General features: G+C 40.0%; 1 protein-coding gene and 1 pseudogene across 2 annotated transcripts in view; one reads left to right on the plus strand and one right to left on the minus strand.

The window, feature by feature from the left end:
- Positions 1–623: 623 nt before the first annotated feature.
- NMRK1 (nicotinamide riboside kinase 1) overlaps positions 624–17,296 on the minus strand; it is a 28,528-nt gene continuing 11,855 nt past the window's right edge. The window contains exons 3-9 of one of the 2 annotated variants that reach the window (XM_023508395.1): positions 16,081–16,171; positions 15,783–15,831; positions 12,643–12,787; positions 12,499–12,546; positions 11,813–11,922; positions 9,568–9,651; positions 624–1,540 (exon numbers count right to left, since the gene is read on the minus strand). In XM_023508395.1, the coding sequence (XP_023364163.1) occupies positions 1,521–1,540; positions 9,568–9,651; positions 11,813–11,922; positions 12,499–12,546; positions 12,643–12,787; positions 15,783–15,831; positions 16,081–16,171 (547 nt within the window). In that variant the 3' untranslated portion in view covers positions 624–1,520. Of the gene's footprint in view, positions 1,541–9,567; positions 9,652–11,812; positions 11,923–12,498; positions 12,571–12,642; positions 12,788–15,782; positions 15,832–16,080; positions 16,172–17,296 lie in introns of both variants that reach the window. The other variant, XM_003783052.3, reaches the window with a different exon arrangement.
- On the plus strand, positions 8,224–8,908 carry LOC100943708 (annotated as a pseudogene).

Consider the following 17,296-nt stretch of genomic DNA (forward strand, 5'->3'; position numbering starts at 1 on the left):
AGTGCAAGCTAGTTAGAAATAATGAGCTGGATGTGGTGGCTCATGCCGGTAATCCTGGCACCTGGGAGGCCAATACGGGTGGATCCCCTGAGCTCAGAAGACGCTCGAAACCTGCCTGAATAAGATACCCCTCTACTAAAAACAGAGAAACTTGGGAGGCTGAGGCAGGTGGATTGCTTGAGCTCACAAGTTTGACACCAACCTGAACAAAAAGCAAGACTCCGTCTGTACTAAAAATAGAAAAACTGAGGCAAAAGGATCGCTTGAGCCCAAGAGTTGGAGGTTGCTGTGAGCTATGATGTCACAGCACTCTACCCAGGGTGACAGCTTGAGACTCTGTCTGAAAAAAAAAAAAAAAAAAGAAGAAGAACTAGCCGGTCATTGTGGCAGGTACCTGTAGTCCCACTTAGTCAGGAGACTGACGCAGGAGGATTGCTCAAGCCTAAGAGTTTCAGGCTGCTGTGAGCTACGGTGCCACAGCACTCTACCCAGGGCGACAGAGTGAGACTCTGTCTCAAGAAAGAAAGAAAGAAAGAATGAAATAATGAGAGCTGATTAATGAGTCTATAGAAAATGGTAAAAGTTAATGTAACAATATATTGTTTATTTATAAAGATCATGACAGTTGTGGGCAATCTGCTTATTATTAATGAAGCAAAGATTGATCAGTGCATAATTTAAATCCAAAAGTAGCCTCAAAAGATCACACAATACAGCTCTCGTGCCCATGCTTTTGAAGAAAGGTCTCCTGAATTCCACATGATTCAAGTATTGCTTATTTTTGTGATGTTTAGATTATTGTTTGAAAAAAACACAAAATAAACCACAGGGAGGAAACCCTATTTGTAACAAAAGTCTCAACATAAATGATATAATGGTATTAGATACATTAAAAAACCCATAACAAAACACCCCCAAACAGCCAGAAACCGCAGTAAATTGTTGATTTATTCAATGTGACTGCTACTACTGATAATCCAATTATTTGAAGGTGGTGTTGGTATGGGATGGCACAGAGCAGTATTTTTCTGAGTTGAAACTAATATTTAAAAAAATTAAAAATAGGAAAATATCACAGTGTATAATACATACGTAAGGCCAATGTCATATACTTGATGTGTGTGTCCATACACATAACATGCCAACACACACAACGGATTCTCTGTATGTTGGACTGTGATGTACTCTTTATTTCTTACTCTGGGTTCTAGTCAGGAAAGTTTGACAATCATTATTACAGAGCTGTATTCAAAAAGTGAAGGCTTTATGACTCATTGTGAGCTATGCTACATCCGTACATTTCCTGAAGTGGGAGCAACTTGTCATTAGGGTGGATTCCTGTCCACTGGCAGGGATAGTTACAGTTCCACATGTTCAGAAAACCATGTGCAGTAAGAAATAAAAATACAAAACAACAGCTGTCCTTGTACCACAGTAGTGTTGTATCTCAGTTGAGGTTCTTAGATACATTCCTTTGAGTTTTCTAAATCATTCCAGGAAGGATTTGTTGCATTCTGTCTTTATGCTCTTACTTGCAAATCTTGGGAATAAACACAAAAAAGAAATTAATGGAGACTTCTAATTTTCATTTTAGTAAATCTTCACACCAACAACAGTAAATCAAAGGATGTTAAGATTATAAGGATTCTAGAACCAAAATGCTGGTTTCCTGTAAAACGAAATTGCATCTAAGTCTTGCACTAAATTTTAAGCATACCTGAAAATATCAGATGGATACCCAACATGATTTGTTACTGGTATATTAATACTTGACTTCAGGGAATGAAATAGTTTGAGGACTAGAAGAAAATCATAAAGGGTAGTTTGCTGCAGCATAATTCTTGTTTTGAAGTGTTATTCTGATATGAGGAAGAAAGCATTATTACCTTTTCTTTTTTCTTAAATGAAGAAAGCCTAGCTAAATATGTACTAAATATGTGATAAGCCAACCACATTCTCATTACATGGCTCATGTTGGAGAACACAAATTCTTTAGTGTAGTATTTCATCTTTGAAAAATGTAAAATAGGGTGGCACCTGTGGCTCAAAGGAGTAGGGCGCCAGCCCCATATGCTGGAGGTGGTGGGTTCAAACCCAGCCCCGGCCAAAAACTGAAAAAAAAAAAGAAAAATGTAAAATACAGTATAAAAATGATTATATCCTTTAACCAATTAGTGCCACTTTTGAGAATTTACCCCAGGAAATAATTCAAAAAGAAGAAAACCCACCAGGCAAGATGGCTCACACTTACAATCCTAGCACTTTGGGAAGCCAAGGCAGGAGGATTGCTTGAGGCCAGTGCAAGACTAGCCTGGAGATCAGAACAAAAAATTAAAAAAAAAATCAGCTGCTGTGGTGGTGTGTGGCTGTAGTCCCAGCTACTTGAGAGGCTGAGCCAGCAGGACTGGAGTTCAAGGTTACAGTGATCTATGATCATGTTGTTGTACTCTAACCTGGGTGACACAGTGATACCCTATCTCTTTAAAAAAAGAAGAAAAGAAAACCAACAAACAGTATGTGTAAATATTTTTACAGCAGGTTTGTTATTTATCAATATGAAACACTTATAACAACACTAAATATCTAACACTTGGAAAATGGTTAAGTGATCTTATGTTAATTTGGACTATTAAATTAGAATTATACTAGAATATTATTTTATAACTAGCAATTATATTTTAAACTGAATGTAAAAACTATCAATAGAAAAACACAAACATTTGATAATTAAATTTTTATTTTGCAAATTCTTACTCCTTTGATTTGAAACTAGGCATATGACATTTTCTACTCTAAAATGTCAAGTCTTATATTAAATATAAGTCTCATAATAAATATAAATATTAAATGCTAATTTAAAGCCAGAAATGGCTGGTTAACTATGCAGTTTCCTTGCAAAATCTTGTAAAAGAGAGACCAATGTGAACAACAAAAGACTGGATACGTACGCACTAAAATGTTAACATTTATGATTAGTGACAATACAGGTGATTATTTCTTCTCTTTTGCTTTATATCAAAATATTCTTATAATTAATATGTTTTTATAATGAGTTGACAATGAACATTTTAAAAGGGACTTTGAATGTTCCAGGTGGCTAGGTTGCTTTGTTATGGTGAAAATAGGTTATGATTAAATTTTGCCTCAAACTGTGAATTCAAATAGGGATTAAATTAAACGTATAAGTCCCATATCCTTACTCTCCTGGGTTATATTTATCGTTTAATTAATAATTAAATTCAATGGCTATTATTAAAAAGACAAAAGATAACAGATGCGGTTGGGGATGTGGAGAAAAGGGAACTCTCATACACACACAGTTGGTGGCAATGTAATTTAAAACCATCATTATGGAAAACGATATGGAGATTTCTCAAAAAGATACATGTAGAACTACTGTACCACCCATCAGTCTCACTACGGGGTATCAATCGAGTACATAGGGAAAAAAATCAGTATATCAAGGGGATGCCAGCACTCAGTGTTTATAGCACTAGTCACGATCAGAAAGGTATGGAATGAACCTAAGTGTCCGTCAATGGACGAATATAGAGAATGTGCCAAGGCTGGGTGGGGTGTAATCCTAGCGCTCTGGGAGAAGGAGGCAGATGAACTGCCTAAGCTCAGGAGTGCCAGACAAACATGAGCAAAAGCGAGACCCCATCTCTAAAAATACCCAGGCATTGGGCTGGATGTCTGTAGTCCTAGATGCTCGGGAGGCTAAAGCAAGAGGATCACCTGAACCCAAGAGTTCGAGGTTGCTGTGAGCTGTGATGATGCCATGGCACTCTATCCAGGGTGGCAAAGTGAGACTCTGTCTCAAAAAAAAAAGAAGAAAATAAGCCATATATACACAATCCTATTTGACCACACATATAAAAAAAAGAATGAAATTATGTCTGCAGCAACATGGATGGAACTGGAGGCCATTATGTTAATGGAAATAACCCTGGCACAGAAAGACAAATTCTGTATGTTAGCACTCATATGTGAGAGCCAAAAACCTCATCACATGTAGATAGAAAATAGAAAAATAAATACCAGAGGGTGGGAAGAGTGTGAGGGTGGGAAGAGAAAATGAAGAGAGGTTGTTGAATGGGTATAAACTTATAGTTAGAAGAAATAAGTTGAAGTGTTTGACAGCAGACGCAAGCTAGGATGACTCCAGTTAGCAACAATACATTCTATATTTTAAAGTAGCTAGGGGAGAGAACCTGAAATGCTGTCAACCCACAGAAATGATAATTACTCAAGGTGATGGATGCCCTAAATACCTGGACTTGATTATTACACATTCTATGCATGTAGAAAGCACTCACATATACCACGTAAATGTGTAAAATATTATACATCATTAAAGAAAAAAAGTCAACCTTTCTTGTTTCCCTTTCACTGTTAATTTATATACTTAGAATGAAAAATTAGCTAAACATATTCATGAGATGTTATGAGAAAAAACTGGACTAGTTGCTTGAATTATTTGAAAGGCCTCCCCAGTGAGCTCAGTGTCATACTTGGGGTTAAGCCACACTATCCTGAAGATTCCTTGGGCCAGGTTGGACGTGACGCTGTGGATGAAAGAACTAGGAAAGATGAGAGGTTACTATAAATGAAACAGTAATTTATTTATGCAATTGAGAAAAACTAATATAAACGTTGGAGGTTAGGAAAAGCTCATCTGCTTCTGATTTTATGCCTTTTCTAATGTTCCTGTTATTTTTTTCTTAATTTTAGCCAATATCTAGAACATAAGCAAGACAGCCTGAAATGGCATAGTTGAATACTTCCTTATCTGCCTATAGGATATGGGCAAGGAAAGAGGAGGGCCAGCACATACATGGAAATGCACCTTCTCAGGGACTTGCAGCATCCCTCAAAACATGCCAGCTGTTCCTGGGCCTTGGAACAGATGGCCAAGATGGGATTTGAAATGAAACTGGGTGCAATTTAGCTGAACACATAACCAAGGCTCCTTTCATCTTTATCAGCCAGTAGATCATAAGGGCCAAACTCGAGGGTATGACTTAGTCACTAAAGGAGAATTGGACCCCAGTATTGACCATTACTAAGAAGACACAGAGGTACATGTTTCCGGCAGCTAAAACACCCCTGGAAGGATCTCATTAGGACCAGAATGGGGAGCCAATAACTCTCCAAGAAGTGGCTCTGGCTCATGTGCTATCATTTATGATGGCTGCCCCCCTTTTCTCACCCCACACCCTTTTATATTCACTTACGTCAGTGCTCTGGGCTTCATTATGGGAGGCCTGGCTTTCTTCAAAGTAACAGATGGCAGGGTGGGTGGGCATATATGGAAAGGATTATAAATTCTACTCGTAAGAAGAAATTTTAAAATGGTGTTGAAATTTCTTCAGATGGACTCATGCCTACGTGAAGGGCTGATCCTGAAATTAGGAGTTTTGAGGAACAATGAATTGCCTAGTTGGATAGCCAAAGAGCAGTTTATTGAGGACATGATAAGAATCTCACTTATTCTTATTGAGATGACAGAATTTGGAGTAGGGCAGTTGCTTCTCACCAAAATAACCATATGAAATTCTTCTCTGCTGGAGTGATCCACACTCTCTTCTCTTGAGGCCCCCTATGATTGTATTTTCCTTGTGTTAGCCACAGAAGTCTTTTTAATTCAAATAGTTCAAATAAAACATTACCTACAGCTAGTTTTATCCTTCTAGCATGCTTTTTTATCCTTCTTCTTCTAGCTTCTACCTCGTACCTTGCTTTCCCTTTGGGAAGTTTTACAATCAGGAGGCCCTAGGTAGAGTATTCAGTTACGAGATAGGGTCATGATCTAGCCCTAGCCAGAGTATGCCGTCACCCTGCCCATAGTGACTGGTTCACCAAGTCATGTGACCTGAGTAGGACCAACTAGTGACTTCCCTGGGCCTTTTCAGCTGGACTAAAATGAAAAACTGCCTTTTTACTTTTTATAATTAATAGATTTTTTTTTTTAAGGGAAAGTTTATTTATTTATTTATTTATTGACTCAGAGTCTTACTTGGTTACCTTCGGTACAGTTCCATGGCGTCTTAGCTCACAGCAACCTCAAACTCTTGGGCTCAAGCAATTCTCTTGCCTCAGCCTCCCAAATAGCCAGGACTATAGACGCCTGCCACAATACCTGGCTATTTTTTAGAGACGGAGTCTTGCTCTTGGTCAGACTGGTCTCAAACTCATGAGTTCAGGCAATCCACCTGCCTTGGCCTCCCAAGTGCTAAGATTATAGGTGTGAGCCACCACACCTGGCCTAAGAGAAAGTTTAGAGTGCTTCCAAAGAGAGTTGGAAGTGGGTCCCTCTCATGGAGGAGAAAATGCATGAGAGACATATTTATTTATTTTTGGAGATAGGCTCTCACTCTGTTGCCCAGGCTAGAGTGCCATGGTGTCAGCCCAGCTCACAGCAACCTCAAACTCCTGGGTTTAAGCAATCTTACTGCCTCAACCTCCTGAGAAGATGGGGCTACAGGTACCTGTCATCACACCTGGCTACTTTTTTTTCTATTTTTAATAGAGACGTGGTCTTGCTCTTGTTCAGGCTGATGCTGAACTCCCGAGCTCAAGAAATACTCCTGCCTCGGCCTCACAGGGTGCTAGGATTATAGGTGTGAGCCACTGCACCTGGCTAGAAAACTGTTTCTTAAAAATCTGTTGGCTCTGCGCCTGTGGCTCAAGAGGCTAAGGCACCGTCCACGTACACCCAAGGTGGCAGGTTTGAATCCAGCCTAGGCCCACCAAACAACAATGACGGCTGCAACCAAAAAATAGCTGGGCGTTGTGGTGGGCGCCTGTGGTCCCAGCTACTTGGGAGACGGAGGCAGGAGACTCACTTGAGCCCAGGAGTTGGAGGTTGCTGTGAGCTCTACCCAGGGGGACAGCTTGAGGCTCTGTTTCAAAAAAAAAAACCCCAAACCAAAACTGTTTAAAATAAGGAATTTTAAACATGAAAAAGGAGTAAGACTAGCATGCATCTCTTTATACTCAAAACCCAGTTACAACACTTATCAACTCATAGATAATCCTGAAAAAGAACAAACTTTCTTTTTATACTGGGGCTGTTGGATGTAGGAAGATGTTACCAACAGACATCACATCTGTTGGTGGAGAGAACTGGACTTCAAAATAAACCCAAACAGAAAGTGAACTGAGACAGAGCCCTGAGCTCTGTTTGAGCTCCTTATTAAGTCAGCTGAGGCTGAAGCCACTGTCACCCTTGTAATTGCTGAAGCCACTGTCACCCTTGTAATTGCTGAAGCCACTATCACCCTTGTAATCTCTTCTTGCTTAACCCAGATTTAGGTGGATTTCTATCACTTGCAAAACGCGATATGCAATATGGAAATGTTAAAGAAACAATCCACAAATCATTTTTAAAATCTGGTACTTATTTTTGAGCTATTTGGAAAATAGAAGTTTTATTAAAAATATGTAAAGGAGTAAAAAAGAACTCAAGATGTTTTGACACAAAATCAGCAGCATTTTAATGTCACTATGCCCAAAGGATAACTCCAGTCCTATTTGGAACAGCCATTTACTGAAAACTTTAAACTAAGTAACATAAATATCATTAAGAAATATAACAGAGAGTAAATAGTTTCACCTCAAAAACCCTGACTAATGGGCTGGGCATGGTGGCTCACGCCTATAATCTCTGTACTTTGGGATGCCAAAGTGGGAAGATTTCTTCAGGCCAGGAGTTTAAGACAAGCCTGAGCAAAAGTAAGACTCCATCTTTACTAAAAATGGAAAACAAAATTAGCTAGGCATTGGGGTGGGCACCTGTAATCCCAGCTATTTAGGAGGCTGAGGCAGGAGGATTGCTTTAATCTAGGAGTTGGAAGTTGCCATGTGCTAGGCTGACACCATGGCACTCTAGCCCAGGTGATAGAGTGAGATTCTGTCTCAGACCAAAAAAAAAAAAAAAAAAAAAAGATTAAGCAACATAGTGAGACCCCCATCTCTACAAAAAATTGAAAAATTAGCCCAGCATAATGGTGTATGCCTGTAGTACCAGCTACTTAGAAGGGTGAAGCAGGGCTGATTAAGCCCAGAAATTCAAGGCTGCAGTGAGCTATGATGACGCCACTATACTCTAGACAACAGAGTGACTCTGTCTCAAGAAACAACAACAAGGGCGTCTGGCTCCTGCTCTCACAGCTATTGCAGTAAATTGAGCTCCATAGAGACAGCACTGGCGCAAGTGAGAGCTGGACGGGCACTGGGCGACTCTGTGCCTCGCTGAGGAAAAATAACTAAACATGGGCAAAGGAGATCCTAAGAAGCCGAGAGGCAAAATGTCATCATATGCATTCTTTGTGCAAACTTGTCGGGAGGAGCACAAGAAGAAGCACCCAGATGTTTCAGTCAACTTCTCAGAGTTTTCTAAGAAGTGCTCAGAGAGGTGGAAGACCATGTCTGCTAAAGAGAAAGGAAAATTTGAAGATATGGCAAAGGCAGACAAGGCCCGTTATGAAAGAGAAATGAAAACCTATATCCCTCCTAAAGGAGAAACAAAAAAGAAGTTCAAGGATCCCAATGCACCCAAGAGGCCTCCTTTGGCCATTTTCTTGTTCTGTTCTGAGTATCGCCCAAAAATCAAAGGAGAACATCCCGGCCCATCCATTGGTGAGGTTGCAGAGAAGCTGGGAGAGATGTGGAGTAACACTGCTGGGGTGACAAGCAGCCTGATGAAAAGAAGGCTGCAAAGCTGAAGGAAAAATACAAAAAGGATATTGCTGCATACCGAGCTAAAGGAAAGCCTGATGCAGCGAAAAAGGGAGTCGTCAAGGCTGAAAAAAGCAAGAAAAAGAAGGAAGAGGAGGAAGACGGTGAAGATGAAGAGAATGAAGAGGAGGAAGATGAAGATGATGACGAAGATAATGATGAATAAGTTGGTTCTAGCGCAGTTTTTTTCCTTGTCTATAAAGCATTTTAACCCCCCTGTACACAACTCACTCTTTTTAAGGAAAAAAACTGCAATGTAAGGCTGTGTAAGATTTGTTTTTAAACTGTACAGTGTCTTTTTTTGTATAGTTAACACTACCGAATGTGTCTTTAGATAGCCCTGTCCTGGTGGTATTTTCAGTAGCCACTAACCTTGCCTGGTACAGTATGGGGGTTGTAAATTGGCATGGAAATTTAAAGCAGGTTCTTGTTGGTGCACGGCACAAATTAGTTATATATGGGGGGGGAGTTTTTTCATCTTCAGTTGTCTCTGATGCAGCTTATATGAAATAATTGTTGTTCTATTAACTGAATACCACTCTGTAATTGCAAAAAAAAAAAAAAAGTTGCAGCTGTTTTGTTGATATTCTGAATGTTTCTAAGTAAATACAATATTTTTTATTAAAAAAAAAGGAACAACAAGAACTGACAAATAAAATAATCAAGTCTCCTGATCCACACAGAATCTCTGACTCTGAATTATCCTTGAAGCAAAGAATGAATGAATATAATCACTTCTTATATCAGCATTCCAGTATTCCATTCTTGGGCATATAATAAACTATTTCCCTCCTACACTATTCACTTTGATAGTACAATACTTACACTTTTGCTTTGCTAGTTCTTGTGTTAGATCTTCATATACTTGTGAAAAAAGGTCTTCTTCAGATTTTGTTCCATCTAGATAAACTGGGAATGAGAAAAGAGGGCAGTTCAAGTGCTAACAGTCTTATTAACACAGAATGTTTACTTTGGCACCTCACATCTCTCACAGATAGGTTCAACCAAAAAACCAGGACCATACCTTTAAAAGAAATTAAAAGCAATTAAACAAAGGAATATATCACAGCTAGGTATAATAGGTGAAAAGTTTTGTTACAGATATATCCACACTGGCTTCTGTGAAAATTACTTTGGTAAAAGATAAAAGAAAGAAGAAAAGAAAGGACAAAGAAGGAAGAAAGCCAGAGAGTTCAGTGCACCGTGCATGCAGTACTTCAGTGGCACTGAAGAGGTGCTTGTCCAAGAGGGCCACTTAAAGGAGTAGTTCTCAAATCGCTTAAGCCCAAGAGTTAGAGGTTGCTGTGAGCTGTGTTGCCACAGCACTCTATTGAGGGCAACATAGTGAGACTCTGTCTCCAAAAAAAAAAAAAAAGAGGAGTAGATCTCTAACTTATATAATAGGATCACCTATGAAGCTCCCTAAACCATGCGCAGTCTGGGCTCTGCCACATATGTACTAAATCAGAATTCATCAGGCCCCAAAGATATGTATTTTTAATAAAATTGGCATAAGCAACTTTGAAGAAAAAGTAGAAGTGATCTAGGTTAAAGGAAGGAAAGAGCTTTCTTATTAGAAAACAGCATGGTAGGGAGGGACAAGAGAACTTAGCCTGTCAAAAAAAAGATGCACGGTTTGGAACAGCTAGGGTGTGGGGAGGCAGGAACACTGTGAGAGATGAGATGCTGGAGCAGGCTCTGCCTTAGTTCTTTAGAGGCCTTGCTATCTGGCTGTTTGGGTATTACTCCAAAGACACAGAGACCACTGAAGGTATTCACGTAGGGCGGGAACGTGGTTTGATTTACATTTTAGCTGCCGAGGGAGAGAAAGGCAGCAAGAGGATGTTCCTGCAATCAAGGGTCCCAGCTGCAAGTGGCGCAGCCAGCACCAGAGGACTGGGCCATGGGATGAGCTCTGACACAGCTGCCTGTCCTGCAGGTAAACACCTCTAACAATATGGATACATCGTCTCCTTTACTGTGAAAAATGTCTGTCAGTTCCGCTCATCTGCCTTATCCAACTGCCACTTGCCATCTTCTCTGCATTGAAATCTATACTCCAGTGATCTGTTCTTAGCCTGGGCCCACACATCCAAATTGCTATATTATATGTCTCTCAGCTACCTCAACCTCATTAAGTGCAAAACAGACATGGATTTCTCCCTTATAAATCTGCAGCTGCTTCACTTTTTCTGTCTTCTGAAATAACACCTGTCAGTTGCTGAGCTGTGTGTCATCTTCTCGCCCCCTCTGTATCTATCCTATCACCAGTTCTATTGAGTGTAGGCATCCAGTACCACACACTTAAATCCATACTCCACACAGCCAGAGGGAGCTCACAAGAACAAGAAATTGTATCAATCATGCACTTGTTTAAAACCTCTCTACAGAGAGCTTCCCTATTCTCTTAGGATAATGACAAAGTCTTTAACTAGCCTATTGGCCTCCTAGGGTCTGGACCCTGCCAGGGTCACCAGCATCAACTCTATCCTTTGGTTTCCTTTATGACAAAGCTTTCTCTGCACCTCCTTTAGGTGATCCTCATTCCTTCCCGTCTCCTAGCCTTTGTGTGTCCTACACCCCTCATGTGGGTGATCTTTCATCTCCCCAACCCTTTATGCATTTGCACCATCAGAGTTTGGTTTCCTCAAGGAAGTCTGCTCCTGCCAGTGATATTTGGGCAGTGCCCTGGACCCTGATGTCATAGCATTTACCACAGCTGGAAAGGACATGCTCGTACAGCTAGTGTCTGTAATGCCTGTTTTGCTGATAAATATCACCTGCATAAGAGCAGAGGCTGGTTCTGCCTTATTTGTCTTGTGAGCTCCAGGGCAGCACCTTGCACAGGGAAGGCATTCATTCAATACTGGTGGAATAAGTAACCATCCAGACCTTGACAAGAGCCACAGAGAGAGGAACAGAGACCAGGGGAACCAGCTGTGGAGGACGGGGACCCCAGAGTGTTCTCCTTCAAGTATCCCTTTGCAATCTTTTGTAAGGCCTTTCTTTTCTGTACTTTAAGGCAAAGGACAAGTGAAAGGCCTTAAATGGGGGAAGAAAAGGCACTTACCGATTTCCCATGTCAGTGCCTCCTCCATTTCTTGTTTGTGCTTTAGATACATGGGCCACACGTGGCCGTCAAAGTACCCTGGGGTGTCTGGAGGCTTGTAGACCCTTGTACTATCAAAACACATGGGAAACTTATTTTGACAGAAACACAGAATTGATAAAGTAAAATAATAATAGTCAGCATGATGGGGAAATCACTCAAAGATTAAGTCTAAACGGTTAAGACGGTTAGTTCCCTGATCCTAAAATTAACTTTGTCATTTACCATCACTCATAATTATCTTTTTCCTTTCTAGGGTTTATAATGGAATTAAGAGATAAACAGTATAAATAATTATAGAGATACTGGTCTGTTGGATTAAGCTTTAAACTAATTGATGCTCTCTGTAGCTGCAGCTGGAATACAGGGCCACTAACTCAAAATCATAACCAACATGGAACTGTTTCATTTGAAGATTTAGGGGAAATGAGCCAAACAGCTTGATATAAGGCCCTTTTCTTAGAAAGGAAATTTGCTAATGGCAGATAACCACTTACGGAAAGAGGTTTTGCTCCTTGTATAAAGCAGTTAAGGCTTTCCTTGTTTGAAAAGTGACCTATTATATATTGCCCAATTGTGAGCTTTCCTCATTTTTCCTGAATTCTGTCTTTCAAATCCCTATTGACAAAGGTAACTTTAAGACTTACCTCCTCCGCCTCTTACATTCCTCATACGGAATGGTCAGAAAATAGCTTCTGTTCCACAGAGTGTCAAGGGGCCTATGATGACAGCATATTCAGTTCACAGTGTATTTTTTCCACTCATGTACAGTAAATGTAAAAGATGCTTACTTGTAGTTAAAGAGAAGAAAACCTTCAATTATTAAAATGGGGGTTTCCTCAGCACGCTCCTCTGTCGGTACCAGAGAGCACCCTGCGTTTTCCCTCCAGCAGGAAATGGCCGACATCATCTCTTCCATGTTAAGTGCTTCAAGTACTTCAAACACACACACAGAGAAATATGAAGTTAATACAACAATAATCTTATGATGTGACCTTCTGTGATAAGCATATCCAGGGCTCTGTAAACATGTAAAATAGCGTCATTTTATTAAATATCATTTGTTAAACATCTAACAAGTATTTCAGATAACAAATTCAAACTCTAACAGTGATAAAGATTTCAGTATCACTTTGACTTACTTTAAATTTGTACATTTACCTGAATTGTTTGACTTTTTCCTTAATACACAGATGCATGATACACGAATTCATGGTTATGAATATTTTAAGGTCTTTGGTACATATGATCAACCTATCTTCTGAACAGGTGGATCAGTTTAAACTTTCAGAGAGTTTTTGTTTTTTTGAGCCCATGCCACCATTAGACAATTATCATTGCTTTAAAAACCTTTGTTTGCTTGGTGAGTGGGAAAAGAAGTTATAATTTTTTGAGGTTAACTTTTTATTATACATTTATTAATCAAATGACCTGCTGCTCCTGTGAATAGTTTGTTCATATCCTGAGACCCTCTTTCTAATGCAGCGGTTCTCAACCTGTGGGTTGTGACCCACAGGAACTGTATTAAAGGGCCACAGCATTAGAAAGGTTGAGAACCACTGTTCTAATGGGATATTAGTTTTTCTTATCTGTTTTCAAGAATTCATTAAAATGTAGGTATAGTAGGCCAGCGCAGTGGCTCATCCTGTAATCCTAGTACTTTGGGAGGCTAAGGTGAAAGGACTGCTTGAGGCTAAGAGTTTAAGACCAGACTGAGCAACATAGTTCAACCCTGTTTCCACAAAAAGTAAAAAAAAAATTAGCTGGCCATGGTGGCAGGTGCTTGTAGTTCCAGCTACTTGGAAGACCGAGGCAGAACTGCTTGAGCCCAGGAGTTTGATGTTGCAGTGATCTATGATGATACTCTTTGCCAACTGTTACTAAAAGTGTTTTTTTTTTTTGAGACAGAGTTTTATGGTGTTGCTCTTGGTAGAGTGTCATGGCATTACAGCTCATAGCAACCTCAACCTCTTGCGTTTCAGCAGTTCTCTTGCGTAAGCCTCCCAAGTAGCTGGGACTATACGCACCCACCACAATGCCCAGCTGTTTTTTTTTTTGTTGTTGTTGTTGTTTTGTTGTTGTTGTTTAGCAGACCCTGGCCAAGTTTGAGCCTACCAGTCCTGGTGCATGGGGCCAGTGCCCTAATCTGACTTATAGGCACTGAACTTTTTTTTTTTTTTTTGAGACATAGTCTCACTTTGTCACCCTGGGTAGAGTGCCATGCCATCATAGCTCACAGCAACCTCAAATTCTTGGGCTCAAGTGATACTCTTGCCTCAGCCTCCCAAGAAGCTGGGACAACAGGAGCCGGAACATCTAGCTATTTTTAGAGATGAGGTCTTGCTCTGGCTCAGGCTGGTTTTGAACCTGTGAGCTCAGGCAATCCACCTACTACGTTCTCCGAGAGTGCTAGAATTACAGACCTGAGCCACCACATCTGGCTCTCCTTGCCAATTGTTGAAAACCGTTTTTCCTAGTTTCTCTCACTTTGTAATAATTTTTCTCACTAACTTTTGGACAAGAGGAAGAGAATTTAAAAAATATCCTGGCTGCAGCTCAAGACACAAGAACACAGAGTGAGTCAAGAACACTGCATGTCTAAAACTATTATGTGTCTGTAAGAAACAATTATATAACATTTCCCCAAAAGGTTATCAAAGTTAAAAGTAAAGAACATACTTCTTTTTTTTTCTTTTTTTGAGACAGAGTCTCAAGCTGTTGCCCTGGGTAGAGTGCTGCGGTGTCACAGCTCATAGCAATCTCAGACTTTTGGGCTTAAGCAATTCTCTTGCCTTTGCCTCCCAAGTAGCTGGGACTATGGGCACCTGCTACAACTCCCAGCTATTTTTTGTTGTTGTTGCAGTTGTCATTGTTGTTTAGCAGGCTTGGGCCAGGTTCAAAACCGCCAGCCTTGATGTATGTGGCTGTCCCTTCCCACTGAGCTACAGGTGCCACCCATAAAGAACATACTTTATGAGATTTGAAGACAGCTCTTTCTATTGCTAGTTTACATAAGTACTCAATGATCATCTTGTCAATTATACAAGTTAGTAAGATTGGTTCAGCGTCTGTAGCACAGTGATTATGGTGCCAGTCACAGACACCGAGGGTGGAGGGTTTGAACCCGACCTGGATCAGCTAAACAACTGCAACCAAAAAACAGCTGTGCATTGTGGTGGGCTCCTGTAGTCCCAGCTGCTTGGGAGGCTGAGGCAAGAGAATCACTCAAGCCCAAGAGTTGGAGGTTGCTGTGAGTTGTGATGCCATAGCATTCTACCAAGGGCAACATAGTGAGACTCTATCTAAAAAAAAAAAAAAAAAAGAAAGAAAGAAAAAGTTAGTAAAACTATTAAATACAACACAGTTTGTTAGCATGACACACTCTACAGGAAAATGTTTTCTGACGGACTTTAATCTTTTGGCTTCAAAACAGTGTCAGCCTGGGGTAACGAGATGAGGGGAATCAATCTAAAATATATTTACAAACCTTTTTGAGCACTGAAAAGACCAAACCAAACAAAATGAAACAGCAAAAAGCTGTCCAGTGCTTTGGCTATGAGGAAGGAAAGCTGAGAGGACAAGAGGTTAGAGATTTTTTCTGGTAAGATTCTCTAATGGGGTGGAACTGGAGGTGGTAAGTATTGTTATGTACGTGTGCCCAGGACAGGGATTAGAAAAGGCACAGTAAACTCATCGTGCCCCAGGTTCAGAAGAAAAAACTACCATCATTCCAATGTTTTCAGTTTTAAATATACAACTGGAAAAGGACTATTTTATTTAAACTCAATATAAATCAGTTCAACATAAATCAGAAACTTACAAAGGCAGGTTTAAAGTACAGAAATATGTTTAAATACATTTTAAGACTGTCTTCATAGATAGTGATGTTCTACAGGTTTCAAAAAGAAAATGAACAAGCTAATCTACTTACCATCATACTGCAAAAATCCATTTTTATCTGTTTCTATCTCAGATTCTGGCTGGAAAAATAATAGAGTGGCCATTAAAATAACGTGTAGGGTAGAAATAACACAATTATAGTCTAATGAGGACATAAGCCTTTAATATGCACTTTGGATGAAGATAAATTAAAAATCAATAGGTGGTGCCATCTGGTGGATACATGGCACTATTGCACTGAACCTTTCCAGAATAAAACATACATTTAATTAATTTCGTCATTAAACATTTTTGTGTTAAATAAATTATCTAAGAAGTTTGATAGATACCTTGAAGAAATCATCCTGAGATATGACACTGCAATTTGGGAGGTGTTTCTGCAAATTCTTAGCCAGCGTTGACTTCCCACCATTTGTCACACTAAATCAAAGAAAAAAATAGAAAATACCAAGAAGGAAAATGCATTAAACAACTAAAATACCTTAAAATGATCTTTAAAAAAGTTACTTAAAACAATCTTTACTATTTACGAAAAAAGATTTCTTTAACAGATATGGCTTTTTCTGTTGGTGAAACCATGGACGCTGACAGATTTGATGTACTAAGAACATCAAATGATAAGAAAAAAGCCAGGAAGGATGGAGAAGAAAGGCAGTTAATGACTGGCAAGTGATCTGTGCAATGGTAAGACTTAAACATACAGATATTGGGCTGGGCCTGGTGGCTCATGCCTGTAATCCTAGTACTCTGGGAGTTCAAGGCGGGTGGATTGCTTGAGCTCAGAAGTTCTAGACCAGCCTCAGCAAGAGTAAGACCTGGGAGCCTGTAGTCCTAGCTATGTGGGAGGCTGAGGCAAGAGGATCGCTTGAGCCCAAGAGTTTGAGGTCACTGTGAGCTATGATGCCAGGGCACTCTACCAGGGAGCCACACAGTGAGACTGTCTCTAAAAAAATAAAATAAAATAGAATAAAAAATACAGATATTGTGTTGGAAGCAAAAATAGTTTTTGTTTATGGCAAAATATTCACAGGCTTTTATGTAATACCGAGCACATAAGTGGCACATTTTAGTCTGAATGTATAAAACTACACAGGGTCATTGTGATTTTATTCCAATGCATGGTGCAAAAGATAGAGTGGCTTATTAAAGGCCTCCAGGAAGGCCAGGTGCGGTGGTTCATGCCTGTAATCCTAGCACTCTGGGAGGCCAAGGTGGGTGGATTATATGAACTCAGGAGTTCAATCAGCCTGAGCCAGAGTAGGACTTTGTCGCTGAAAATAGCCAGGGTGTTGTGGCAGGTGCCTACAGTCCCAGCTACTTAGGAGGCTGAGGCAAGAGAATCACTTGAACCCAAGACTTTGAGGTTGCTGTGAGAAACCACAGCACTCTACTGAGGGCAACAAAATGAGACTCTGTCTCTAAAAAAAAAAAAAAAAAAAAAAAACAGAAAAACTAGCTGCATAGTCCCAACTACTCAGGAGGCTGAGGCAGGAGGATCACTTGAACCCAGGAATCTGATGTTGCTATGAGCTAGACTGATGCCAT

This window comes from Otolemur garnettii, unplaced genomic scaffold (genome assembly GCF_000181295.1).
Source record: "Otolemur garnettii isolate 467f Iridium unplaced genomic scaffold, OtoGar3 scaffold00006, whole genome shotgun sequence".
NCBI classification, from domain to species: domain Eukaryota; kingdom Metazoa; phylum Chordata; class Mammalia; order Primates; family Galagidae; genus Otolemur; species Otolemur garnettii.